Source organism: Doryrhamphus excisus, linkage group LG12 (genome assembly GCF_037039965.1).
Source record: "Doryrhamphus excisus strain RoL-2023G ecotype Guam linkage group LG12, RoL_Dexc_Guam_v1.1, whole genome shotgun sequence".
In the NCBI taxonomy this organism is placed as follows: Eukaryota; Metazoa; Chordata; class Actinopteri; order Syngnathiformes; family Syngnathidae; genus Doryrhamphus; species Doryrhamphus excisus.
Window position 1 is genome coordinate 11,469,519 of NC_136368.1, and position 27,223 is coordinate 11,496,741.

Consider the following 27,223-nt stretch of genomic DNA (forward strand, 5'->3'; position numbering starts at 1 on the left):
GGGGCTTGAAAACATCATGGTCACATGACCTCTAATGTGTCCAGTTGCCTAGATATAGGGGGTGCCTCACATTACCAGATGTTGCATTACCACACCTTCCCTATACTTAGTTTGACTAATTTGACATGATGTGGTCCAGCGCTCAATCCAATACAAAATTGAAGATGAAGAACTAGTGATAAATATATATACGAGTGGTTAGCGCGCGGGCCTTACAGCTAGGAAACGCAAGTTCAATTCCACCCTTTGCCATCTCTCTGTGGAGTTTGCATGTTCTCCCGGGCGTGCATGGGTTTTCTCCGGGTACTCCGGTTTCCTCCCACATTCCAAAAACATGCTAGGTTAATTGGCGACTCCAAATTGTCTATATGTATGAATGTGAGTGTGAATGGTTGTTTGTCTATATGTGCCCTGTGATTGGCTCGCGACCAGTCCAGGGTGTACCCCGCCTCTCGCCTGAAGACAGCTGGGATAGGCTCCAGCACCCCCGCGACCCTCTTGAGAATAAGCAGTAGAAAATGAATGAATGAATGAATATTTCAAAATCAAATAATTAGTAATTGGTATGTGTAGTTCTTTATACATTCTTTATTATTCTTTATTGTTTAGGATTGACTAAATGATTCCAAAATTCCAAAATTAATTATGCACCTTTAGACCAAGTCACTTACAGTTTGTTTCACTCTGCTGACAATTAACAAGTTATGACATTTTTAAATATTTGACTGCCGATACAGAATCATTCAAATATTGACACAATTGAGCGCAGGCTGGAGTCAATCACCCTGTCACTGAAATTGCTCCTTTTTAAGGCCCAGAAATTCCAATGCATTTTCTGCCAGCAGCTTATCCTGTCACACAAAAAACAGTACTTAAAATGTTGTTTGCAAAAAAAAATAATACAGCACAGCAACATGCTACGGGAAGGGTGTATACCTTTAGTGTTCCATCAAATTCTTCCATTGACTCAATCAGGGATCCAGGTTGGAGCTCACCCAGTGGGAATGGGTAATCGGTTCCAAGCATCACTTTATCCTTAAAAGGTAATAAATCATACAACTTAACAATATTCAAACTTTACTACAAAACGTCAAAGATTTGTTCATCCAAGACCCTTCTTTCTGTGACAAGCATCTGACATAAACACTCCAGAGCAGTAGTCTTCTCAAACCACCTACAAGATATGGCAGCTCACCTTTCCAATGACATCAATAAGCAGCTTCAGGGAGATGGGATCGTGAACGAGGGAATCCGTGTAAAAAGAACCAAGGTATTTCCGGGGATTGGTTGTGTTATCCACAGCGCACAAGTCAGGGCGAACTTTGTGGCCATGTTCAATTCTTCCAATAGTGAATGGGAAAGAGCCACCTGCAGAAAGATTGGGAAGGAATTTCAACATAGCGTATTGTGAAAGATACTGTAAAATGGGTTTATTATCTACCTCCATGAGCAAAGCAAACTTTTAGTTTTGGGAATCTGTGAAAGACTCCTCCGAAAAGCATAGAGCAAATAGCCATTGTTGTCTCTGTTGGCATACCTTTGGAGGGACATGAGAAAGTCATGTAAATTATATAGTGGTCATTAGGCCTGTGAGTTTTTGTACACATACGGTAGAAATGCACTGGAATATGGACACAATTAACATCATGTTATTGAATTTTACAATTTGAAATGGTGTTGCCCCACTATTTGAGAAGCATTGCTCGAACTGCATATTAGCCTCGTGGAAAAAGCAACACATCTAATCCTTAATTGCCTCAAATCAACACTCTTTTTCCATTTCTGGGAGCTCGAGCTGCATCATAGACAAAGCGAACAAGTTACTCACTTAGCCCTGGAGTTTCATTGACTTACCAAATGACAAACACTGAAGTTTCACTGACTCACAGGTTGATGAAAACTCGAGTTTCACTGATTCACAGGTTGACAAAGTCTCCAGCTTCACTGACTCACAAGTGCTAAACGGAGACTTAAATATCTGTATCATTGACTTACGGTTGACAAAGACTCACACTTTACTGACTCACTACAAAGACTCAATTTTTACTGATTCACATGTGCTCACAGAAAACCTGACTTTCACTGACTCACAGGTTGGCCAAGACGTCAATTTCACTGCCTCTTGGCTGCTAGACAAAGACCTGTCCATGAAAACTGGACTTTCACTGATACACGGGTAACAAGGCTCGAGTTTCACCTACTCGTGGGTTGACCAAAACTCTAGTTTCCCTGATTCAGAGGTAGTCCACGAAGATTTACAATGTTTTATTGAGTCATGGGTGCAATTTGTTGTGAGTGTATGAATTTTTACACATGCACTGACTTTGGGTCAATGTATGTGAATGGTCGATTCCTCTGTTACACTATGCAATCAACGAGCAGTTTGGGCTCACATAATCACATTCTCATTCTCTCACATTCTCTCTCATACGTTCAAAAAATGTAATGCAACACAACCATACACACACAGACATCTTCATTCAGTATACTTGGGGTAATATTCAATATATCCTGTGCCTACTCCATTTCCCTCACCCACCAGCCAGGGCAGCCAATACTTAGCCATCCTCCCATCTGTCTGCATGTCCCAAGGGTGTACAAAAATGGAGCAATTCAGCTCTTCAGCTGCCTGCACAAGAAACATACTGCAGGTAAGTATTTAACATTACATTACAGCCAAAAATCATTTACACATCACAGCATTTCACCAAGAGCATCCAAACATGTACTGTAGTACGGTGATCCAAATTCTTACAGCGTAGAATGGATCAAGGTCAGGTGCATTGAGGTCCCAGTCGTTTATGTGTGACCCAATCTGCACCCCGGGGAAACCCAATTCCTTGACACAACGCCTCATCTCCATAATAGCCAAGTCAGGGGCTTGCATGGGCAACGTTCCCAGGCCCACAAACCTTTTGGGATGGTTGCGCACTGTTTGGGCTAAATCATCATTTAAAAGGACACAAAGATCCAATGTGTCATGAGGTTTGGCCTGGAAATAAAATAAATGAACACATTAACAGCAGCAATGTATTTTTTCCACGATTCAGTAAAAAAACAAACTAACTAAATATTAACTATAACAGACATATCAATGAAGAGGGGCAGACGTAATCCATCTTCTGTATTGCTTATCCTCACTCGGCTTACTGAGGTATACTGGAGCCTATCCCAGCTGATGCTTAGCTGATCCCAGCTTGGTGTGCATTTAACCTGGGCCCCGTTTCACGAAGCAGGTTTAGTGAAAACTCTGAGTATGTTAACCCTGAAATGAGGGAAACTCTTGAGTTTTCCGTTTCACAAAGGGAGGTAAGTCAAACCAGAGACAGAGGAGTAACTCCAGCCTGTTTCACAGAGAGAGGTAACTTAACCTCGGTGTCAGTTACTATGGCAACAGACTCTGTGAACATAACCTGGTCGGGACCGGGTTTTCTTCAATGAACGTCGAGTTTTTTTCTGTCTCCGCCCTCTTACGCTACACACGGTGTGATTCATTCATTGTTGCGTGTGTTTAAAGCCAGTTTGGTCGTTTTTCTTCAAGGTGTGCTGTGTGTCGCATTGTTTTTTGAACCATGGCATGTCCGTTTGTAGAAGACCCTGTAGACGAAGAGGCACTACTACTCAGAAGAGAGCTCCGCATTCGTAGGGAAGTTATCCACAGGCCGAGATTGGACACGCTATCATTTCCAGATAATTTTCTTTTCGAACGGTACCGCTTCACTTCACCATCCATCACTTACATCCATAATCTCATCCGTCAGGACATTCAAAACATCACCAACCGTGGACGTCCACTGTCATCCACCCAGATTCTGTGTGTTGCTGTTCGGTTTTTTAGCAAGGCCACCGTCTGCAGAGCTGTGAGAAAAGTGTCCCTACCACTAAAAAGACGAATCAACTCCTCCGTTGTGTTCCCGGGACATAAACCCGTGGGGGTCATCAAGGAGGAATTCCAACAGAATTGCAGGTGAATGTAGAAATCAGTTAAAATGTATGATTATAAATCATATTCAGTTAATGACATGGTGCTGCAACCTCACACTGAGATTTGTCTTTTTAATTTCTTTTAGGATTCCCTGGTGTGATAAGGTGCATCGATGGGACGCACATTCCCATCGTTGCTCCTTCAGAAAATGAAGGAGACTATGTGAACAGAAAATCCATTCACAGCATCAATGTGCAGGTAGATTGAATGTCAGACTGCATCAAACTGCAAAAACTCAAAATCATACCAACAATATTTCTCTTATTTCTCGTCAAAATGTCTAATTTCTGATCAAAACGAATCACACCTAAAAGTAAATTGTTTTTAGACAATGTTCACGTGTTTCAATCACATTTCCCTTAAAAAAATAATTTGAAAAATCTGTCAGTAGAGCAAGTTTGTTATTTCTACTTATTTCAATTGAAAATGTGCGTGAAACAAGTGAAAATTGCCTGAAAACCAGTTACTTTTTATGTGGTGTCTTAAGTGTAAAGACATTTGATGAGAAATGTAGACCAACTACATGGTCACCCATGGTGAATCGAGGGAACGGGGCTCCATTGATGAGGGCTTTTTAAAGTCGTGGTGCACGCGCTTAACTCAGAGTGAACAAACTCTGTGTTGATTGAACCAAATGAAATCACCTGTTCTGAAACCCGTAACTCAGAGTTTCCTGTCTCAGAGTAGATCAACTCAGAGTTCAGGGTTAGACTCAGAGTTGGTTGAACCTGCTTTGTGAAACGGGGCCCTGTATTACTGACTCATGGTGATTGGGTTGTATTTTTATGGGAAAAAAACTGCCTATTTTTGGAGGGGAAAAAAAGAACTTTTTTTGGATGATAAATTTGCAAATTTTTAAGCATTGTCACTAAATTACCACACAAAACAAAGTCCCAAATCTAGTTTCCTTTCCTAAACAGGATTGGTGCCCCTTACCCAGTAGCTGAACATCACAGGAACAGTCGAAAGGGCTTGAACTGTGACACCTGAATATCATAATCACAAGCACAACTCAATTCATTCATGATGCAATTCTTTTGTTACCCTGTGATATTGATGTCTGAGCATTTACCATACTGGTCCATGTCTCGTATTCGTGCGTCTGCATCCCAGCAGTTCTCCTGTATCACACGGAACAGCTTACCATCCTTCATCATGTCTGCTTCACCCTAAAATGAAACATTTGCAAAACGGATTTGAATATTTTTCAACACAAGTCATTGTTATTTTGCAGCACATCAAAAAAAATTTAAATAAATTGTTGAATTAATTCTAATATTCTTTTGTTTTGGTTGCCTAAAACCATTTAATGATCTTCAAAAACATCCAAGTATAAATATCAATATCAGAACTGGACAAACCTTGTATTCCCACCTCTACCAATAAGGAATTGATCATTTACTGAGTTCTCATCAATAGCCTGTCGTGACCTGGCACCTTTAACAACCACTTTCAGTCTGAAGTTGCCTTATGGCTTGCACATTTGACTGCATAATAACGTCTAACCACAGGATGGCAGCAAACGGCAAATGACTGTTCATTCAAACTTTGTAGAGATAAAATTGTCAGGGCATATGCTAAAAGAATAAACATAATGGATTACGATAGACTATGAACCATAACTAGGTCTCCTATCATGGCTGAATAGGTACTGTAGTTGTAAACTGAGCACTTGTAAGAAAAGCATGATGTCATTCATTATTTGAACACACATAGAAAATAAAAGCGACTGACCTTGCAGTGATGGTGAAGTTGGACAAATCCATCATATCCATACCTCTGCATCACATGTAAAGCGTGTCATATAAAATGTGTCAGAAAATACATTACAATTGTCAATTGGATGTAAATGCGTTGCAACCTATGTATTTTGCAGTTGTGATACACACAATTTCCGCTTTGTGGTAATTATAATGTCCACTGGGCATTGCATTTGGTACCTGGGCCTTCAGTGGGGACTTAAAGCAAAACTATCCATCCATCTATCAATTTTCTATGCTGCTTATCCTCATTAAAGTTCGAGCCTATCCCAGCTGACTTTGGGCAAGAGGCGGGGTACACACTGGACTGGTCACCAGCCAATCACAGAGCACATATAGACAAAAAACCACCCACACTCACAGTCATACATATGGACAATTTGAAGTCACCAATTAACTTAACATGCATGTTTTTGGAATGTGGGAGGAAACTGGAGTACACAAAGAAAACCCACATACACACGGGGAGAACATGCAAACTCCACACAGAGATGGCCGAGGGTGGAATCGAGCTTGGGTCTCCTAGCTGTGTGGCCTGTGCGCTAACCACTTGTACGCAGTGGGGCACAAAAAAAAGTTATTTTAAATAATAAAGGAAAAATAGTTTTACGATAACATTGGCATATTAAAGAAGAAAATGCATTATTTTATTTATAGGTGTAATTTATGAAAAAATAAATAAATAATAAAGTTTTAATCTACGTAAAATGTTATAATGCTATGAGAATAAAATCCAAACATTATAGGAATCAAGTCATAATAACGAGAAGAAAATGTACAAGTTGAAATAGTTGGACAATTATGGGAATAAAGTCAAAATATTACAGGTCTTCCTAAATTTTTATTATTTACTTTACATGACAGCACATAGAGGCTAATATCTGGTAGGACGAAAAAAATGTACTATACATGTACACTACTGGGAGCAGTGCAGCCAAGAGACACACTACGAAATGAAGATAATAAATGGTTGAGTACAATTTGGAACAAATAATGGAATTAGCTCCTGATTGTGTAAAGGCCAGCAGAGAAGGCTTTGCTGGCTCTCATCGCAACATAAAAAGAGGAAAAAGGAAGAAAGACCTTAGCGTTTATATAGAAATAAAGACCTTGCCTTCTTTTCCGCAATAAACTAACCAATCATTAACAAAAGCCAAGCAAAGCCTGTCCTCCATATTGATTAAAGTTTAACCACTTCCAGACAACACTGATGTATGGAGTAAACTGTCTTGTTAAGATTCCACTGTGGATGGTTTGCACGTGTTTTTATGTCTTTTAGAACACACAGAAGCGTCCCACGGACATCACACAAAAGATTATTTCATAATAGAATCGTATCGGTCTGCCCTATGGACTATTTAGACTGACTCTCCACTCCAGGCTTATTCTTACATACAGTATGTGCACCGATACCGATACCACCGATGTCTTGAGAATGTGTCGTCTCTTGGCTTACCTGCTTCAAATTGGGCCATTCCTTTGGTAAAATATGATTGTGTATGTCAACCTTCATCCTTTTGGATTGCCTCGAAGACGTGGAAGTCTGCCAGCAGTGTTTTTCATTGAGTAACGGGGAGGAAATCCAGCAAAGTCACTAAACTTGGAAGCGATGACCGTCAGGTGAATAACTACTGCTGCCACACACCCTGTCATTTATTAACAAAGCTCAGCTCAGAGCTAATCTGAAAGAACTTAGTTTGTGATTCATTGTTATTCCATAATAATGAATCTTTTATTTTAATAACTCTTGGACAATGTAGCATTCTCCTGTGTTAGCATTATTATTTGTTTATTTGTTTATTTTTGAAACACCAATGTAGTGAGGGACAACTGTATCCTATTTTTTCACCCAGGATTTCATCGTGGATGTGTCTTGTTGACACAGTTCCTCAGCGCTTGCATGTTCCACTGATGCAGAAATATATATATAATATATAGAAGTATGTGAGATGCATATTATGACCTTATTTCCACAGCCTTACTAAAAATACCAGGTCTGTTGTTCTGCAGCTTGCAGACACATTGTGGAAGCTTCTGTTTTGAGGAGACTGAAACTGCACTGACTTGGTTGCAGTTTTTACAACAGGATATGTGGCAACAAACACCTTTTACTGTTGTAACCTACAATTGCACATCTTGCAGCAGGAACAGAAGTACTACTGATGTGAAAGACATCTCTTAATTCATAGTTCTCTTACTTTGGCTAGCATGGTTGCCCCTGTCTTTATGTGTCTCGACTACATGATACTGGTCTTGTTGGTGAAATCATATTGTCAATGAGTGAGGTCTCAAAAATACAATGTGTGTTTGACATATAAAAATAATGTAAAATATGAATGTTAAAAAATAAACACACCCCTGTTTGGTCCCTTGGGTCAGCCAATCATCTGCTCCTGAGGCACTGAAATGGAATTGTGCCCTCCACCCACCAGCTACTTATAGTGAGTGGTTGAGCATTTAAGCCAAAATTACGACTTGTCTGGTTAGAAAATTATTATTTTTTCACAATATTTTGACTTTATTCCCATAATTGTCCAACCATTTCAACTTGTACATTTTCTTCTCGTAATTATGACTTGATTCCCATAATATTTGGATTTTATTCTCATAGCATAACATTTTATGTAGATTAAAACTTTATTTTTTATTTCGTTTTTCATAAAGTACACCTATAAATAAAATAATGCATTTTTTTCTTTAATATGCCAATGTTATTGTAAAACTATTTTTCCTTAATTAATTAAAAAGAAGTTTTTTTGGGCTACATTGCGTACAAGTGGTTAGTGCACAGGCCACACAGCTGGGAGACCTGAGTTCGAATCCACCCTCGGCCATCTCTGTGTGGAGTTTGCATGTTCTCCCCGTGCATGCGTGGGTTTTCTCCGGGTACTCCGGTTTCCTCCCACATTCCAAAAACATGCTAGGTTAATTGGTGACTCCAAATTGTCCATAAGTAAGAATGTGAGTGTGAATGGTTGTTTGTCTATATGTGCCCTATATGTGCGCCTCTCGCCTAATCTCAACAGCCATGTACAAACTAGTGCGGCAACACATGCTGGGAAGCTGGAAGCACTCCCATATATAAACACAACAATATCATTAACACAACATAAATAAGCAAAAACTGCAAAATATCAAACTGTACTAATTGAATGAATTTGACTGCCAAGAAAGAGAATTATATACCCAAAGCCACAACACCAGGAGGTGTTGGACTTTTACAGCAAACGTCAGGTTTTAGCAACTGATAATGTTAAAAACACATTTTAAAACAGGATTGATATAATAATGTCACTTGTCATTCTGGAGCATAGTATTTTATTACTAGTATGATGAAATTGGCTCCAGCATCTACCTTTATTGGGGGTGCATTTCCCTAAAGTGCACAGGTTTTTCAATAGGAGTGAAGGATGAAAATGGGAGGAGGAAACAATGTGCTGGACCCGCCCGCCACATTCCCACCACATCTCAGCCATGCATGCATGACTGCATCCAAGTCCAAACTGTCTCCAGCTTCCATAGACAGGCTGCTGTTTACTAAAGGGCACAAGTCGCTCTTCTTTCTCTAATCGGAAGATAGATCTTATCTTATCATCATCTCTCACTTCTCCACCCCTTCCTGCGCAATCGGGCCGCCACGGGTGGCGTTATAAAGGTGGCGCTTGGACGTCTGCTGTCCTCAGCGAATCTTTCTTCATCATCAACACCACCCGCCTCCTTGTCTGCTGCTGAGTTTGAAATTTCAAAATAACTAACAACGGCAATGACAGACCCGGCGACACCAAATTCCTACCCAGTCCCGGACTTGACCATTGTGGATCCTTCTTCAGGCGCTGTGCGGAACGGCCAGTGCGCCCCGGATGGCTTCAGTAACAACCACCATCAGCATGCAAAGAGCCCCATCCAGCCTGAGGCTCTCACCTCAGGCCAGGAGATGAAAATCACCGACAGTGTGGAGGGAGAAGGTAACTGTTATTTGTGTATTTGTTTAAGTCTTGTGTGTGTGAACTGTTTTTTGTGTGTATTTGTTTAAGCCTGTGCGCGGGTGTGGAAATGGGGCACTGGAGAAACGAAATCGGAGTTTTTTTTTCTCTCGCATTTGAATAATTTATAGGTAATACACCAGCAGGATCCTGGTGAAAGCACAACTTTTAAAGCTGAATCGTCATTTAGGCAACATTTCCTAAATTAACTTGCAGCCTTGTGCCCTCATAAAGTAGGGTCTTATGATTTCCACAGAAATGCGAAATTGGCAAATACAAATTTTAATTTATCGAAAAATTAAATTTCATGAATCATGTGGCGCATGAGATGACGCGAATAAAAGGATGTAGGGAGGAGAAGGAACATTCGTGTGGGGAAGTATTTCCCTGGCGGACTGCTCAATGGTTGCGGAAACTCATCACAAACACTAACCCGCCCCCTTCCGAACTATACATGTCAAAACTGTGGCAAAAACTCATCTTTTACGGAGCATGAATGGAAGCTAGTAGGATTAGCTTAGTTTAGCAGAGCATGCTGGTGTTATGAATGTTTACACTGTGTTGTGTTTTACAGCTTTAGTGTAACCGTAATGTAAGAGTTTTTACAATGGCTGCTCATTTTTGGATTGCTTAAGGCCCCAAGACAGTGTGCTTTGAAGCCACCTTGGTACCAGTCACATGCATGGCGGATAAACCCATGAGTGTGAATTTGCATCTGCTTAAGCCCTTTAGTTTAACTGTGTGTGTTGGGGTGGGGCTGAAGGGGAATTATGTATGATGATATTTTTTTCCACCTACTATTATAATCCCATTCATTATATGCACTAGTGGAACTAAACATTCCATGCTGGATTAATTGCCCTGTGTTATTCAATTGATCTTAAGCCTGTAACTCAGTTTATGTAGACAAAAGTCTATCTGCAAAAGTGTAACACCATAGAATGGAATGTTGCTCCAGGTGGTAAAGATGGCTTCACCGAGGGCATCTAGTGTCTGGAAGTAATGCATATTTTTGTAAACTTCCCTTACCATCCATTCCCAAATGTTTTCAATTGGATTTAGATCAGATGAACTCATAGGATGGTCCAAAAGAGTGATGTTATTCCACTCAGACGAGGGCTTTTAGCCACGAGGGATGCTCCCAGCAACATCTCCACATACCCCTCTGCCATTTGACGCCCCTGCACAACCCGAACCCAGTTTCCAGATAACCCCAGGTCAAAGGCATGCTTGAAGCCGGCTGCTCAGCATGCCTAGAGGCACTTGTTTTGCGCTAAAAATACCTGTTAATACAATTGTTATTATTTCCCTTAGTAATTAATGAAAGCAGACTCATTGTTTGTGTTTTAGCCATAAAACAAGATATAAAACAAGATATTATAGCTTTGACTTTGGAAAACAGTGATGCACAGTGATTTTTGCCTCTTTTCTGATATGTTGCGGACCCAACCACTAACTGTAGGTCATATTAATTTGTTCCAGCTATATCTCGCCCGTCATTGTTTTGGGTTACTCAGTGTTTAATCAACCTTTGCAACAACATCATTTTCACCATAGCAAGATGTGTGACACAGACACCACTGCATACGCTTGCATGCGCGCGCACACACACACAAACATGTGGAAACACATGCCATGAGTCTGATCTCAGATCTATGGGTCATGTGATTTTAAAGCATGCTTTCACTCTTCCCCCTCTGCCACACATACAAGGTTACAACAACACACTTCCCCTTCTGCCACACTAAAATATTCACTCTTTTGGCATATACCATATTTTTGTTGATTAAATAATCTGTACTACTGTATGTCGATACAGACAGGATTCCGAAGGCTCTGATGGCATACCCTGCAAATATATAACTGTTTTCTAAACACTGGTTGTTCCGCAAGAAACGTCTAATGGCATAACACGTTACAGATGCGATACAAATAGAAATGCTAAAGTGCTAAAGGTACTTACCATTGAGACAGTCTTGAAGTAACCTCTTTTCTTGAGAAACTTTGGACTGTCCAGTCTTTACTTCCGGATCAGATATGCGATCTAACTCATATGGCTGTATGTTAAAAGCGGACAATTGCTGTCAGCTCCTATACCGTTTATCAATTCCTATAAAGTTGGGTTTGCAGGGACAACACCGGAAGTTCTCCTAAGCACTTGGGAGTGTAACCAAGCAGAGTGGGCATGCATGGAGTCAGGCGGTGGGTTGACTAATTCATAAATAACAGTTTTCGTGGGAAGCTTGAAATCGAAAGAAATACATCTGGAATAGGTGCAGATTATGGTGGATTGAATAAGCTTTCTGTGCTGGTTATTGTGTGTAGCTGCTTTATTGGAGTCCACAACTCAATTCAAAGGGCCAAAAAATTTGCATAATAGGGCCCTTTAAAATATTTTTATTTTGCTGGTAGGGACTCAGGAACTTGGACCACTTCTGCCTGATGTTTGACTTGTTAGAAATGTAAACAAATTCAGCTTTGCCTTACGAAGAAACACTTCTTGGGAGACATTGCTAGATCTAGTGGGAGAGCAGAGAGTATGTGGCCTAAGAATTTTGAATTTAGCTTCAGACTGTCCTTGTGTTTTATTGCAGGCCTCCTAGAGAGCAGCTTGCGCCTGAAGCCGCATGAGGCTCAGAACTACAGGAAGAAGGCACTCTGGGTCTCATGGAGCTCCATCGTGGTCACCCTCATACTGGCTGTGACGGCATTCAGTAAGCATTTGATACAAATACGATTCTACTATACAGGAACAGGCATATGCATCATGTGCATCACATTAAGTGATGTAAAGTGTGTGAGTATTACAGCCAGTAGCAATAACGCTGACTGGGGCAGTTTATTTCTTACTTCCTTCTGCAAAAAGCGATGCCTTCATGGAAACATGTTAAAATACTGTCATAGACACAGTGGATAGATGTCACATTAGCTGAGGCAAACATTGTGGGGCAGTTTAGTGATGCCCATTTTTGTTCGGTTAGGTTGGCACAAATTGTACTTTTCAGGGTGGAAGGGGCTCATCATCAGCTTCAGCATGCCGGTACATGTTATGAATTAATTTTTCCATGCCTGACTGAAGGTGTCCTTTTATATTGCCAGCTATACACTGACTATACACTGACTACTCTAAATTTGTAGTAATGTCCCTTGAGACATTATATTGCTAAAAATTGTCTGAGGGTTGCACTCATAGTGTATGTACAGGTATTAATAAAAAAATTATGTTGTTACCTTTGCAGCAGCTGCAACAACACATCAGCAGAATTTAATATTGTCTGGATCAATTTACTTGTCCCCAGTAGGCTAGTTAAAAAATTGCATATACCCCCCACAACCACTAGTGTCAATCTACGGGCTGATGGCGGAACATTGGTACTTCACGAATTAATATGGAACTACTGTAACAACATCTACTACTGTATCCAGAGAATAACACCATAGGCTCTGGTGAACACTGATACCTTTTGGATCCTAGCAGGGTCGTAACTGCAAATACAAAAACATTTGGTTTTGAAATAACTGTACACACATAATGGACAATAAAAGGTAGTGGTTGTGAGAGTTTTATGCGTAAAAGGATTATGAATTATGGAACTGTTTTTTGGAAGGTACTTTTGGTGTTTTGCTGTTGTCTACTACAGTATAAAGATGTTATATGGAAAATTGCACATGAAAGGACATAGAAAATTGATTGCAAGGAAACATTTTGAATGCATTCTTTCAGGATGATCAATCAGTAACACATTGTATGTGCAGTATTTAAGTCTTTTTATATTCAGTTATTAAAAGGCAGTCAATCTAAATGCTAAAAGTTGCCAGTAAATACATTTCTGTCTATTAAACACATTTCGCAGTATATGTATTTTTGATGCATACCACAAAATAAAAAGGCTTTTTGTCTACAAATGTGATTAAAGTACTGTGAAAAATCGATACTGCCTTTGTCAACCTTAGAAAGATGTTTAGAACATGACAAGACACACCACATAAGACACAGTAGTTATGATAGTGCTGCATGGCCGTACACAGCGCCATTTTAATGGGTTGGCTTCGATGCAGGTGTTTTACTTGATCTTACGTACTTGCTTAGATTAGATTGTGTCAGTGTACAAAATCAAGTTTTCATTTGGCCGCATAACTATAACCTACATTCTTGCTTTGCAGCTGATGTGTATTAGAAGCAATTCCATATCACCTACGACTAACAAAATCATAATATAAATAGAACAATTGTAAAGGGGTATATTATTTGGGTATATTAAATGGAGTTATGACGCCTAAGAAGTACAGCTAAGTGTTCTGTCAAAGTAAAAAAAACTCCATATGATATAATGGATATAAAAAAACTGAACACATGGAAGCAAAACTTTTTTTTAGTTGTTGCTGTTGACTCATGACACAGAGGGTGTTCCTCATGCAATTTATCTTATGAGCGTGATTTTGGCAGGATTTTGCTTTGTCATCTTAGCTAAGCATCAGTCAAGTCACAATGTGCCGTGTGATATTCAGTGGAAAACACTGTTATCAAAATATCCATAGAGTCACACCTAATTAACACCATAAGCCCATTTTTATACATATCAGGATGTGAGACAACAAAGTCTGAATCTTGTCATCAGTGGTACTCATATTTACATAAGTAATATTGATCATTTTTCACTTGATTATTCTCTTCTACAAAACAGTTCAACTCAATGAACATTCATTTATTTGTTCATCTCCGAGGAGAAGAATTAAGGTCACAATCGTGACCATCAACACAAAAACTTAGACAGGCAACAAGGACTAAAGGGAAGGACGCTCGCAGCGTGACTGTCTGCAGTCAGAGGGCATGTCACAGGTTCTTGGTTGAGAAATCAATCACTGACTGCAGCATTTCCATCTTCCTTGTTGTGGTGGATAGAAAACAAAGGTGTGTTGATGTATGACAGCTGGAGGAAAGATCGGGGACACAGACGAATATGAAGATGCCATGAAGCTCAGTGAATGTCATTTACCGACTGATGATGCAGCATCAGGAGCAACTGGGGGTTCAGTATTTTACCCAAGGATACTTTGACATGATCACAGGAGGACGGATGATCGCACCTGAGCCTTGCCACTTGTGTAAAGTGAGATGGTAACATAGGGATGAAAGCAGGTTCAATCTTGGCAGGCAGCATAAGGGTAGTTGTGATGGCTCAACTTTAAACAACACCTCCCTTGCCTGTGCCCTAGTTTCTGCTCACTCTTTAACCATCTTGTCTTTTATGTGTCATCAGCTAGTTTCTCTCCGCTGTATGCTACTTAATATTCGGTCTCATTGCAACCTTCTTCACCATCCATCCATTTTCTATGCCGCTTTTATTTTAGGAGAATGTGGATCAAGCTGTGTGTTAAATAGTATACTTGAAATTGCAATGAACTTTATAACATGAAATGCATCCTGATCACTAAACTACTGCATGAAAAACTTCACCTCATAGATTGTTTAGTGGTATAATGTAATATCAGTGCCCTATTTGAGTAGGACAACAAAACACAGCTTCCCTCTCAAATATGGCTCCCTCATTTTCCCCTGCAGAAGCGCTGTAATTATTGAGATCCAACCCAGATACATAAAGTCAAAGACGGCACAGTTATAATTAAAGCATGGCTTTTTCTCTATGATGTGCAAAACACTGTGGGGACAAACATTTGGTTGGACGTCTTACATTTATCCTAAACCTTTATTGAGCCAAGGCACATCATTTACATTACAAATATTTCACACACGTCAACAAACAAACCAAATGTTTTATGGTTGGATACATACATAGGTTAATTATGCACCTCCTGCCATGTAGTGGAGGTGCATTTAATTGTTTTGCCTGAATAGATAATGTAGATGAAGTGATGAGCTTTGAGCACCTACTTCCTAGCATGACTTGCGGCACTTGTTTTGGATAGTTACTACGTGTTTAACTTTAGCATAGTTGTTCATTATAGTAATCCCTCGTTTATTGCGATGAATCATTCACAGACCCGACCGTGATACTGTTAATTCGTTGGATTCCTTATTCCTCTAATTATGAATTTAACATTATTACATATTTTATTACATAGTATTATATACGTATGTAGTACTATCACTGAATGTGCGTATTAGTGTATCTGCCATTGCATCTCAGCAGTCATATGCTCAAAGACTGATGTAAAGCTTTTCATCACTGATGAAAAGCCTACCCTCATGTGTTCTTGTGGTTGCCAATCGGACATTAGCTGACTCCAGCGTGTTTAATTCATCTGCTGGCCGTGACAGGGTAACAACACTGGTGTTAGCGGAACATTCATCACATGCAGACAGAGGCTGAAGACATATTTGCATGTCTTGCTCCAGTTCTGCCTCCCTACACTGAACTCCCATGGGTCCTCAGTTGCACCCACTCCCCCTCCTTCCTATTGTTTTTCTTTCCTTATTATCTTCATTTTCCCTCACTCTGCTTTCTTGCACACAGAGTACCACCTTCTTCATCACCTACTGTCTGTCTCACAGATGAAAACACAATCATTTATTCTTCTGATCTTCCTCTCTGTTTTTTGTTTGGTCTATTTTTACCAGCATGTGCAAGTGACCGCGTGGAAGCAACATAGTAAGTCGGGATGTAGGTGGATGCAAAAGTGCAGACTTCGCAGCTAAAAGGTCATGTTTGATGATGCAAAGTCTTTCAATAGATAATGGCATCCTGCCATAGAGCTTCTTAATGTTAAATATCATTGATTCATAGATTTTTCTTTCTATTTTGGAAGGTGACATTCACTATACGGAAGAAGCATTAAGACAAATCAACACAACTCTTAATCAGTTGATTAATTGATCAAGGAATGGTATAGACGAGGACAGGGTGTCCAAAATATGGCCCGTAGCTGTTTGCTTATTGGCCTCATTCTAAAAACATAATTTTAACAAAAAAAACAACAACACATTTTCAGCAATTATACAGGGCAAAATATTGAGAGAAATAAGTTGTACTCTAACAAAAAAAGTCCTAATTTTACGAGTAGAACTTATTATAATAAAAAATAAATATTTGAAATATATAAGTAAAATATGTTACAGTATAATGAGAACCAAAAAAAAATTGCTGGAAAATTAGGTTTCGGAAAAGGTTGCAAGAATAAAGTCAAAATATTCTGGGAATAAAGTCAGAATTAGGAGAAGATTTACAAGTATAAAACTGAAATAGTTATAGTCATAATAGAAATAATAAAAGTCAGTATATATAGGTCATATACTATATATATGTCAATAGTTAATATTAGAAGAACAACATTTACCAAGATTACATTTACCAAGAAATATCTGGAAAATTGCAACAATGGGGAAAAAGGAACAACGACCGAAGTTCATGCTAATAATTCTTCAGTTTGCAGTTTTATCTTGAAATATATATCACTTCTTAGCATATCTACAAGTGTTGGTTCACTAAATATCAAAGTGGCCTTTTCAGTATGTGGTTTTCGGTGGAAAAAGTTTGGGTGGCCAGACATCATGTTTTCTCTGGAAATGGCTTCAGTTATGTCGGCACGAATCAAGCCAGTCCGATAATTCCACTGAAGTATATATTTTCACATAAGCTACGGACGTTTCCCTCACTTAACCATATACCAGTATAGTCAAACCTCAGTTTCATTCACCCCATTTTTTGTATGTTTTGGTTTTTGATGAAAATGTTTGGCAAATTTTTTTCGGTTATCATACAGCATTGAGAAACAAAGCACTCCACAAGTTTGTGACTCACTGCTCATGCATTTTTTGGATTGAGTTTATTCATGGAATAACTCATGGCAAAGTATTAGGAGTGTCACCCCTCCCCTGCTACATAAAGTAAGAAATTGCACTCAGTCTTTACTTGATGTGCATGAGACTTACTTTAATGTGTATTACATCAAATAATCAATGATGATACATTATATTCTAATGGTCCCTTGCATACTTACTTAGATTGCAGGTTGCCAGTGATTCCATGAATTATTCTATGAGTAGCAGACAATGTACAATACTCACGCACAATGAATTCACAGACTGGCTTTGCCCTGGTATGTTAATTTTGGGTGGTTAGGAGCATTTGTATACTATGTGAGCATTGTGTCACAAAGTGGACACGATAGTGCTCCCTTTGACTTTCTCCCATTCAACCGTTGGTGCTGAAACTGTATTGGCTAGATGCCACTTACTACCAATTATTTGAAAAACAGCAAATGTTCTGTGGAAGGGGGCCTGACCTAAGCAAGAAGAGGCATCACAATAATGTGTCACTGTTGACATAATACAGGCAGACAGAATAACTGACTGCATGTTGGGGGAGGGGCAGCAATTGGTCAATTTGGTCCCCTGCAGTTTTAACCATCCAAAAATAATGTGATGCTATATTAAATGAAGGCAGGCAAGCACTAAGACTAAGCACAAAACAGCCTTTAAGCCACAACAGGTTTTACAGGCTCCTACAATCAGTCTACATGCCAAAAACAGCAAGAAACGCACGGAGGGCATGCGTGTGACATGTTGATTTTCAAGTTGTAGAGGTTACTTACATTTGTTTGCGGATGCACTTCGTTCATCTTTGTGCGTCGTTTGCATTTGTACAGCCAATGTGTAGCATTTGTAGGTCGCACTTGAGACCACGCGTACACTCTACATACTTAATCAATGCGACCAACGCATGTTCAGATATTTTGTAGGTCCTCCATGCATGTTGAGATCTTTCATTGTCACCACAACTACATTTTCCATGAGCAAAAAAAAAAAAAAAACGCAGAAAATTTGGAAGCAAATTCAATACTTCTTGTCAAAGACCCAACATTCCTTTCAAATGGGACATGCATAGAACATAAATAAATATACCTTTAGATGGGGATATCTCAGTAGGCGTATACATGACCCAATATTCAGATTCGAAAAGGAGTAACCCAGGGGTAATATTTGTTTATCAAAAGAGGTATTTATGTTTATATGGTTGTGCGCAACCGGGTTATTGCTAATATTCTGGTTATTATAGGGTTATTTGACTGCATGTAAATGTAGCCAATTATGTGCGACAAAAAGCTGAACGATCATAGCTTCGTGGTCTGTGTCGTTTGTAGGGGGGTTTGAGCCAGCCGGCGTTGCTTATGCGAGCTGGAGGCAAATTCAGGCCTTAGTCCTCTCCAGCACTGGTTCTCAAACTTTTCGGCACCATGGACTCTTTAATAATATAACTAACTAAGAGTAAGGGGGCACTCAATTTTATCATCGAAACTCTCCTGTAAGGTTAACCTCGCCTTATTTGACCATCAAAAAAAAAATCAGTTAAACAGTTTTTATACAGTTATCCATTTTTTTAAATGTATCGATATGATGTCATAATTTTTCATATTGGCCAGATCATTATCTTTTCGATACGTTTTGTGCACTCCTACTGTACGTATGTATAGTACATTCAAGAAGGATCTGGTTACTAATCACATATTCTACATGTGTTTATTAATGACATACAGGAAAGCCAGGTTTCCTTACTGTAACACTGATATGGATGTATGGATTGGTGTTGAAGTCACACACTCAATATAAACAGCTTTCTAGCAATTCACACTCTCTTCCTTGGTTTCTCACGCCAGATGCTTCTGTCATACTTTTCATTCTGCTCTTTGTTGCCAAGACGTAAAAGATGAATTGCAAATACATACACAAATAATATATGGACCACACATTATAATCTACAGTTATGAAGCTTGAGTACTGTGTTGAATGTTATGTGGATGTCACATGTTGCTCATGGACTATTGCACTTACTAAATAAATTATCAATGCACACATGCACTCTACATCTCTGATGCTCAGGTTGACCCCCAACTTATGGGTCTCAAATGGGTTTTAGTCAACAAGAAAATATTGCAGTTGCAAGTTGGGTGGGTAAAGAGAAGCGGCTTTTTTTTAGTACGTCATAGATCAGTTGTGTTTGAACTTTTTCCACTGAGGGACAAACACTGAAAAATGAAAGGACGTACGTAAGGCCCACTTTAATATTTTGTAAACCAACACATGTAGACCAATTAATTAAAGTTACATATATTTCAAGAAAAAAAGCAGCATTTGTGACATGGGTAAAAAGTGTGTATGAACTTTGATCTTTCCACTTTTTCACTTTCCCCTAGTTTTATAATATAATAAATAACTTTTTCACAAACCCCATAAAAAAAATTACAACTTTATTTGTTTTTATAGTTTGTTATAACATTACGACTTTTTGAAATATTTCAACTTTACACTACTAAAATAACATTATTTTTCATTAAATTTATTACTTTATTATGTTTATCTATATTTATTTACTTTTTTATTACTTTTAAAAATGAGCTAATATTTTCGCTTATATTTTGACTTTTTTTTGTTTTTTGTTAGTTTATGTTTTTCTCATAATATTTTGACTGTATTCTTGTAAAATTACTACAGAGTTTTCCAATTTTGGATTTTTAAAAATTATTTTAAATTAATAAAATAATATTTTTACAAATAATTGAAAAACAGCATGTGGCCCCACTTTGCACCCTGTGCTTCAATTAAACTTCATTATGAGTAATACATAATACTAGCAAGAATATGTGCTTTGTGGCTACTTGATCATGAGTTTGAAGCAAATCAAATATGTTAAATTGTATTTTCTTGGCATGTTACCGTGGTTGTCTGGTGGAAAGCAGCATAAGAACACATCTTGAGGTTTGTGGTCATCAATAGTCACCATGGTTGGTTGTGAGATCTAAAAAAAAAGCATTGAGGGAGCAACAGTGACTAAGTGATTAGCATGTCAGCCTCACAGTCTGGAGATCTAAGCTGAAGGAGTAGTTGTGACTGAAAAAAGAACATCATTGAGCACTTTGTTAGCGTCACAGTACAAGCATGTATTATACTGTTTTTGGCCCGTGTGACTCATGCCCTTTACATGATTTGGCTGATGTTTGACGGGGCCAAATGGAAAGCTTTGGTGGCCTGGATCTGGCCGCCTGGGACCACTAGTCGAGGGCCCTCTAGATTACTCAATTAATTGAAGCAAAAAGTTTCATAGCAATTGAAAATAATCATGAGTTGTAGCCCCATCTCATAGGCTCCAGCACCCCCTGCGACCCTCGTGAGGATAAGCGGTAGAAAATGAATGAATGAATGGAGCCCCATCTCTGTGCACAGTACAGTAATTCCTTGTTTATCATGGTTAAATGGTTCCAGAACCAACTGTGAAAAGTGAATTTCTGCATAGTATGGCTCTTTACTTATCAATTCAATATGTTCGTAGTTACAGCATAGAAAACCTGTTAACAACCTTCTAAATACAGTTTCCAACATTGCTAGAGTGCTATAGACATGGAATAGCAACCCTGTAGTCACCTTTACACTCGTATTACCTGATACAGTAGGCAAAATAAGAGTAAAAATTCATTTAGGTCATAAATAAGTCTTGTGCTTGTCTGTGTTACGATAACTGTGTTCCCTCGGGGTGCAGGAACCTGGCATACTAGTTCTTGGTTTCAAGATGGTTCGGATTGAGGTTTATGGGTAGAAAAGGCATCCTCTATAGACTGTTTTTTTTTGTGTGTAAGCAAACTGCAGCCGATCCGGATCTGTTTGGAGGCATAACTTGTGTGACTCATGACAAGCCTCTCAAAGCATTTCATGCCAATAAAGGTCAAGGAGCTGCCGGGTAATATTTGAGGCAGGATTAGGCATCTTGGATCGAGTCTATCTTGGCCTTTCTGACAGATTGGCCAGGATGAATTTACTTCTGAGAAGAACCATTAAACATTTGCTGCATTCATGAAGGTCAAGATCACAATGTTGTGAGTGAGAACCTTGTTTGATTGTTATTAATTAAGACTACCTCCAGATTTAACCGCTAAGGGTGTTTCTTCAATATTAATTTTCACCTACTGATTTTTATGCTTGAAGGTGGCAGCCAGAAATGAAACCAGAGAGAACAGCATAAAAAAAAACCCAAATCGGTTTCTGTCTGTAGAGAATTTAGTTTGCAAACGTTGCACACTCATAAGTTGAGTCAGTTTGCTTCTGGTAAGCATTTTTTATCAGAGGATCGTCCATGTTTAATCAATGTGTTCGCTTGGCTGTCAAAAGCTTACCATCTGCAGCATAATTATAGGATGGCCTCTCTAGGCTGCCAGCCTCACACTATCTTTTCACAGTCAACACCACTTGACTATTTTTATTACTTGCCACTGAGGAAGGGAGGTGATGCTCTGCATTGAGATGGACTTGATGCAGAGAATGTGAGATCAGGACTTTTCCTATAGACCACAGTGTTGCTCTTCGTCTACCTGGTGTCTCAAACTCAACTGTGGAGTCTGGATGAGGTCAATCTGGCAAAATCGTATTTCCACCTCGTGACTCACTTTATAACAAACACCACCACAAACTGTCACAAGCACGAGTTACGGTAATCTATCAGCATATTAATACAAGAGATTGGTCAGAGTTACAGTGACTATTTGGACGATACCAGATTTCCCAACTGTTTCCCTAAGATCCGATGGGTGACAGGACCTCCCCAGCCTCATCCTTCCTGCTTTAGTAATTGAAGTCCAGTCTCACATTGGACTGACCGTCATGACATGAAATTGATTTTGTCGTCAACCAAAGGCAAGAGGGAGCTGTAAGTTGTTAAAAACAAAAACATACAATAAAATTTTTTTGTAGCATACCGGTTGCTGGTCCTCTGCTGTAGCACAAAAGAGGTGCCAGTGAAAGTTGTAGAGCAAGACATACCTTGATTCTCTATGATCAATGGTAAAATGGGGATCGCTGGATTCATTACCAAGAGGCCTGGGCTTTCTCGTACTTCAATATCACGGTGCAGATTACATGCTGGGGAGGGAGTGTTGAAGAAAAACGGACTGGAAAGCCAGGTTTCTCAACTGTCATGAATTTTTCATTGAACCTATACTTTGGGGCTAATGGAAAATGTAAATAGCATAGAGGAAGCCAGTAATAGGATGACAGAATGAAAGTCAAAAAGCAAAGAAATCCCAGAAAGGCATTTTGTGTGTTTTGAGTAACAGAGGCAGGTATTTTGATTGTTTTTCCATGTGATATATTTATTTAGCTTGTTTATTTATTATTTGTTCCATTCAACCAGCATTCGGTGGTGTTAAGCCTACGGCTCTAAGACAGGAAGGATTGCAATAAATGCAGAGGAACGTGGCACGGGAGCAGAGGAATTACCAAATGATGAAGGGCTAGCCACAGGAGAAGTTGGAGAAAATGTCAGCAGTCTAGGCAGAACAAACAAGTGAATAGATCAGGAAATATTTGTTGTCAAAAATAAACATTTTCAAGTACAATAATAGCTACATGAATTTATTTTTTGTTGTTTTCTTGTTTTGTCTTATGTAAGATTCTGTGATTATATGTGTGGAAAAAAAATCACTTATTGAATTGGTAACTGCTCTGGCGTGGAGAAGGGGTAGGATTTAATAAGCTTTGCTTCTTCCTGCGCCTTTTCAGACATGTGTCGTAATGAAGTGTTGTGTGTGTATGTATGTATATGTATATGTATATGAATATATATATATATATATATATATATATATATATATATATATATACGTACCTCGGGACCGGTGTCTGCTGGCACGCTGTGCCACGCCGGCCAGCAATGCCATTTGCCAATTGCCAATCCTTATAGACATAAGGAACCAAGCAAAAATGCTGACATGCTAACAGCACGCTAACACCTAGCAAGATAGCACTCTATAGCAAACGTACCAAGGCTGTCCTACAATATCCCTGCATCACGTCATGTCTGTATTAGCCTTTAGACGTGAAGAATTGAGCTAAAATGCTAACATGCTAACAATTAGCATGCTAACTATTTTGGTGCCTTCTGTACTACACTTGATTTTTTTGTCAGAAAATACATTTTGCCATTTACTTATTCTTGCAAAACAGCATACATGTAATGACATAATGATGTGGCAGTGCAAAATGGTAGCGTCCTGCTTGTGTGGCTACAGGAGCATTAGCTTCCACAGTTAACAATGGAGCTGCATGCCACCGCTAGCTGCATTAAAACGAAGGGATTCCTTCTTTGATTCCATCTGTTCTGTCAATCATCTCACATTATTAATTATTAGTTGTCAGTACCTATATATTTTATAACTTAAAATACCTTTAATAAACTTGAACCTGGATTGTGCTTGTATACAGTTAGCTTGTTAGCTTCCTTTGAGCGAACAATTGAGCTAGCAGGAGGCTGTGGAGGGGGAGGAACCAGCCATGTGTCAAAAATAGAAATATCATGGGCATATAAATAGACTGTTTTTTGCCATCGCGGGTGGTCTTGGATGTGACCCCTGCAAATAGCTCGGATCACTGTAAAGTATATAGCTTTTTTAAAATACGCAAATATGTGGCTCTAAGACAGAATACAAAAAGAAGGTGACAGCACCCAATCGAAAATAGATGGAGATAGTTGCTGGTCATGACTCAGAGCTCTTTAATTTTTTAGTAAGATGAAACAGCACTGGGTTTGCCTTAGAGCCTTGGAGTCATGGAGTTTGCACCGAATGCTGCAGTTGCTCCTCATGATTGTGGGTTGTCTCAGGTCGAAGGCAACAAGCAGGGCATTAAAAATGTTTATCGCTGGGAGCATGTGGTAGTTGGGACAAGTTAATCACCGTCATCTGTCCAAGCAGGTGGGATGAGATGGAAGCAAGTCACTGTTAAAATGCCAAAACGGCATCATAACAATGGAAAAAGGATTAGTGTCCATGGGTCGTCAGGGTAGGGGGATTCTCTGCGAAACGTCACTTCACAGGAAAAAATTCTTTGTTATTTCTAATTCTTTATTTCTAATATATATATTCATATATATATTCTTTATTTCTAATGTTATTTTTCACACAGAAAATAGCAACATTGACATGTGGTTCAGCATCATGCATAGTACCTACTGTTTCCAATATGTAACACTAACGCAGATTTAATGTTAATTGTGTGACAATGTTTCAGTTACTGAAATACAGGCTGATAGAGCTGTGGAAAGTTATCCGTTAGACCTGAAGCCTTCTACTAATGACAGCTCATGGCATATTATAACATTGTCCTCCTCAACCCACACAGCTAAACCAGTTGAAATGACCAGTTGCATATTTAAGGCGAAACAGGGGTTGCACATGAAGGTGTGAAAAATGGCTATATCAAATTATTTGGGAAATCCAACTGTTTTAGAGCATGTAGACACAGTGACTGTTTACAAGCTTGCTTCTTGAATTCAGCTCTAAACCTTGAATGCAGCTGCCTCCACTCTCCTCTGATGCCGTTATGATGCCGCAGGTTTTGCAGAGGTCAGGGTAGAGGACCCAACATGTCTATTGATACATTAATCTTTGTACATCCCTTATCTTGGTGAGGGGATATCCAACTGACGCACATGAACTGACTCATAAATCACAAGGCAATTGGGGCATTGACGGAGAATCGATTTCCTATGCAAAAGTTAGGTATGTTAACCACTGCACTGCCACTGGCCTATCCATCATTTATAAACCCATACTATCTGCTATAGCGTCATGGTAGTGACTTTTACACTGGTATTGACACATTCTGAAGATTTTTGTTAATTGTGTCATTTGACCATCGGCTGTCAACCAGTTTTCTTTAAAATAGCATACTACTATCTCAACAACTATCTTCCAGACATCCTTGTTTACCATGCAGATCATGTTTGTTGAACTGTTATAAGCTTCCTTGTAAACAACAAGCCATCTGTAGCTGTCTTCTCTCAGGTAGGACACCTCCCTGGAGCAAAGCCTCAAGGAAGTCACAACCATAGAATATTTTTTTTCTAGGGATGTTTGATAGTATCGGCCAACAGATATCAGAGACTTGGATACTAATGAGTGGATACACAGAGTGCTACCAGCGAGTGAGCCTTGTGAGTGAGAATACGCTAACATGAATAAAGCGATCGTTTCTAAGGCGTACGCTATAGCCCCAGTTTGGGAATATTTTGGTTTTAAACACAATGAACGAGGTGAGTGCATGAACACCCATATGTCACATTTGTTCGAAAGTGCACGGAAATAGACAAGTAAGAAGGGCAATATGACCAACTTGTATGCACACCTCCAACACATCCATCCAAGGCAATTTTTCCAACTGGGAAAAAAAAATACCGCTGGAGGTGCAGCAAAGCCTTCGTCACGACAGTCAGCTCTTACTGAAGCATTTGGTGAGCAAATGGAATGTGAATAAAAAAAGCGGAAAATAGTGCACACTCACAGTGCTATCTGTTAGGGACCTAAGGTTCAAACAGGACCTATTATGCTTTTTCCACTTTTCTGACCTATAAATGTAGTTAGAATGTTGTATTCCCGTGTTAAACGATGCCAAAATTTCAGATAATGAGGTTTGCGTGTTTGGAAGTGAGCCTTAAAAGAAGTTTAGGATGGCTCAAAATGCTCGGTTTGAAAAGGTGTGGTAAAACCGTTCCTTTGTGATGTCACAGAGGGGCAAACTTTCTTATATATAAACTGTCTGCCCCTGTCTCCCCCAAGCTCTGCTTCCCCCGCTCTCCCTCAAGCACTGCTCCACTGTTTACTTGCGAGCAATGCCTTGAAAGGGAATGCCACATTTGTTTACAATTCCGAAAGACATCGCCATTAGGCAAAAGTGGTTGGAGTTCCTGATTCCCTACCAGCAAAATAAATGCATTTTAATCTGTCAACGGCATTCCACACTGGACTGGACTGTTTTGTGAACATGGGCCACTATAAAGCACAAATAATACAATAAATACGATGGAGTATATAGTCTCTGTAAACAAAATCGCACTTACTTGAAATAAATAATGAACATTGAGTATTATCCCTTAACAGGAAAGCTTAAAGGGGACCTATTATGCTCACTTTTCATAGCAAGTGGATGGATGGATGCTTTTGATACAATGTACTCGCACTACCATGCCATATAAATAATGAAAAAATGGTGTCAGTAATTTTTGGATGATTGACAATAATTTATAGGACAATTATCGTCCAGGCCTCCCAGCATTATTTATTAGATTGTTATTTGTCAACCTGACTAAGCTTTCTCACTTGGGCATAGTATGAGTGCATGTTATTTTATTTAACGACTGGTAAAGGTTTCCTAATCACTTTTGTTGAAACAAAATACAAAACATAACTTACATTGCATATTGTAGTAGTTTGTAATTATTTATTTAAACAATTATTTATTTAAACATCATTTATTTGTGTTTTTCCTGTGGCATCACAGTAAAAGAAGCATAATGTGTTCATTCTCAATGTAATTAGAGCCGCCGCCTTTATAGATGTCAGTATAGGAAATGAGGTGCTGGACAATATCATTAAAAAAATATCAACTCTTAATTTTGTTGTCATCATAGTTGATGTTCAGTTCATGAACAACACAGTCCAGGCATTTTTAAATGGTTGATGGGAGATGTTTCATGTCTCCTACATTAATTGTGCAG

General features: G+C 39.1%; 2 protein-coding genes across 3 annotated transcripts in view; one reads left to right on the forward strand and one right to left on the reverse strand.

Moving 5' to 3' along the window:
- Positions 1 to 571: 571 nt before the first annotated feature.
- Positions 572 to 7,367, reverse strand: acmsd (aminocarboxymuconate semialdehyde decarboxylase). Of its 2 annotated transcripts, XM_058082781.2 has the most exons (10): positions 7,202 to 7,367; positions 5,720 to 5,764; positions 5,058 to 5,154; positions 4,922 to 4,971; positions 2,756 to 2,992; positions 2,536 to 2,629; positions 1,442 to 1,537; positions 1,196 to 1,368; positions 937 to 1,035; positions 572 to 851 (listed from the first exon to the last, which is right to left on the reverse strand). In XM_058082781.2, exons 1-10 carry the CDS (start codon positions 7,256 to 7,258, stop codon positions 789 to 791), a joined length of 1,011 nt encoding a protein of 336 aa, XP_057938764.2. In that variant the 5' UTR covers positions 7,259 to 7,367; the 3' UTR covers positions 572 to 788. The 2 variants fall into 2 exon arrangements, with proteins under 2 accessions (XP_057938764.2, XP_057938765.2); XM_058082782.2 differs by lacking the exon at positions 5,720 to 5,764 and having other exon boundaries at positions 7,202 to 7,364.
- A 1,791-nt stretch (positions 7,368 to 9,158) lies between these two features.
- Positions 9,159 to 27,223, forward strand: part of tmem163a (transmembrane protein 163a) — a 33,550-nt gene continuing 15,485 nt past the window's right edge. The window contains exons 1-2 of the mRNA XM_058082921.2: positions 9,159 to 9,710; positions 12,323 to 12,442. Of these exons, the coding sequence (XP_057938904.1) occupies positions 9,509 to 9,710; positions 12,323 to 12,442 (322 nt within the window). The 5' untranslated portion in view covers positions 9,159 to 9,508. The remainder of the gene's footprint in view (positions 9,711 to 12,322; positions 12,443 to 27,223) is intronic.